The sequence below is a fragment of the Chanos chanos genome, chromosome 4, assembly GCF_902362185.1.
Source record: "Chanos chanos chromosome 4, fChaCha1.1, whole genome shotgun sequence".
In the NCBI taxonomy this organism is placed as follows: Eukaryota; Metazoa; Chordata; class Actinopteri; order Gonorynchiformes; family Chanidae; genus Chanos; species Chanos chanos.
The window spans coordinates 44891036-44893535 of NC_044498.1; the positions used below are offsets into that span (position 1 = coordinate 44891036).

A 2500-nucleotide genomic window follows, 5' to 3' on the forward strand; every position below is an offset into this window, starting at 1 on the left:
ATCCTCTGCTCTCCCTTAAACTCCTTCCCGTTTTTCAGCCAATGGATGGTGGGTGTGGGGTTGCCCGCAGCAGCACAGCGGAACTTCACCGTATTGGCGGCAGGGACAGCCAACAGCTTCTTCTCCATTCGCTCTGGGCGGGTCCAATATGGCGCTTCTGATCAGAGAAAAAGAGACATATGAGGTGAAATGGCAGACAAACCAGCCAATCAGATTGTCATGTCGTAAGACTGAACAAAATGTTACTTATTATCTGGCAGAATGTATTTCGGAAATAAGGTTCTACATTCTTATAAAGGTCCTTGTGAAAATGTATGACTTGTTGATGTTAATCTTTTTCATTTAGTCGGTAATGCATACAGTGCTGTTGAGAAATTCCCATAGACTTCCACGTAAATCAAGAGCACAACAAGGCCTCTGTTCAGCCAAACAGGGAGAGAGTGAGCAGAGCAGTCACAGTGCTGTGTATGTCTGTATGGATGAAATGGGTGTTTATGGAAAAATCTCTCCAGCTCTCTGTGGCAGCGTCTGACTGGCTGCCTAATTCACGGACTGAATAAAAATTTGTTTGGAAAAGCAAATACACGCACGCACGCACACACACACACGCGCGCGCGCACACACACACACACACAGAGTATGAAACATGCCTGTGTTCTTGAAATGTAGGCACACACTCAAAGTGAGGCAATATTCAGACATACTGCTTTGTATTCAAAAGAACAGAAGTTAGTCATCTGCATGTTAAATCTCAGATTACTGATAATCTCTCTGCGTGGTAATGTAAGCCCACAGAGACGAGAGCTACAGAACGATTGCTGACACAAATACCACTATAAACAACGCCTGTAATCTATACATCTGGAGTATATGTGTGTGTATGTGTGTGTGTGTGGGGGGGGGGGGGGTCCATGGGAGAGAGAGAGAGAGAGAGAGAGAGAGAATGAAAGAAAGCAGTGTGTAAACATCAAACAATTAACTTGAGATGGGAACTGGCGGTGAAGTGATTGATAACTCTAAGACTGACTCTCCTGCTAAAACCATGAATAGACACAGAAAACACTGCATTTATTTTCACTCAGCTCAATTACCACCTACACATTACAGCACACCACACTCCAGTGGCATTAACTCAGTTACTACAACTACATTACCCTACAGCACTCTCAAACGACGGTAAATTCAACTATAGCATAACATTAGACTTCAGAAAGTGGGATTAGATGAGACTAAACTAATCTGAACAAAGTTCTCCAAAGAGTTACTAAACCAACTAAACCAAAACAGAGGTGCTAAGGAAGAGAAAAGCTGAACTAGGATCATGCTAGTTACTCAAACATATGGAACAGAATTATTGTAACATTCAACAAAACAGATATATTAACTAGATATATTAAACCTCTTAAATTCTTGAGTATTGAAGGAATAATTAAAGGACAAATCACATCATTTCTCCCTCTCTCTCATTCTCTCACTGTCTGTCTGTCTGTCTGTCTGTCTCTCTCACTCTTAGTGAGAGCGCTTAGCCGTTATGAAGTTAGTATCTGAGATCAGTGTGTGAGGGGTGACTGGCAAACCGGCATTTCCTTTGGCAAAGGGGTTTGGCCTAATAAGCACAGAGGCCTGGCATGCACACACACACACACACACACACACACACACACACACACACATTTCACTGTAAGTCTCAGGTGGTGTGCTGCTGGCCAGTGGAGCGTGTAAGGTCAGACTATCAGAGACATGTAACAAGAGTCATTATCTAGCAGTGAACCCACCCCTGTCTCTGTGTGTGTGTGTGTGTGTGTGCGTGTGTGTGTGTGTGCATGTGTGTGTGTGTGTGTGCGTGTGTGTGTGTGCGTGTGTGTGCGTGTGTGTGTGTGTGCGTGTAAGTTGTGTAATTTGCCCTATCTGAGTTCAGCAGAGACAGTCTTTGCTTTGAAGACCATTCCACATGTCTGCTGAGACCATGTCTAAACACACACACACACGCACACACACAGCCCCCTCACTCACGTACATACAGTGCAGTTATGTTATATCACTGCCAAAGTAAACTGACACAGGAAAACAGACAGAAACACAGATCAGGTACTTTTAGACGCTCATGCACACACACACACACGCACACCCACGCGCGCGCACACACACACACACACACACATGCACTGTGAAATGCACGTGAGGACATATATGAATGAAAGAAATTTAACAAACAAAGTTAAGGCCAGATCTGACTTTTGAACTCAGGTTGAGGGTAGTGATGTCACAAGAAACGACTAATGCTCTTACAAGCTTTGAAATTTCACTTACGAGCCCCCGCCCCCCTTGTTTTACCCCCATGTACGGGTTAATTAGAGGTGGATTAGTGGTCATTAAACTCAAAAAGGGTTTTCACTTTTTCACTTAATCCTCTCTTCCATCCCCTGACCCCCCCTCCCTCACATCCACTCCACCCCCCCACCCCACCCCACTGCCCTACATAAATGAGACTACAGAGGGA

The 2500-nt window shown here is 44.5% G+C and overlaps 1 protein-coding gene across 2 annotated transcripts in view; it reads right to left on the minus strand.

The window, feature by feature from the left end:
* The window catches only part of fgfr3 (fibroblast growth factor receptor 3), a 31160-nt gene that overhangs the window by 17035 nt on the left and 11625 nt on the right, over positions 1 to 2500 (minus strand). For both annotated transcript variants that reach the window (XM_030773046.1, XM_030773045.1), the window contains exon 4: positions 1 to 157. This exon is cut by the window's left edge and continues 13 nt beyond it. In XM_030773046.1, coding sequence (XP_030628906.1) covers positions 1 to 157 — 157 coding nt within the window. The remainder of the gene's footprint in view (positions 158 to 2500) is intronic.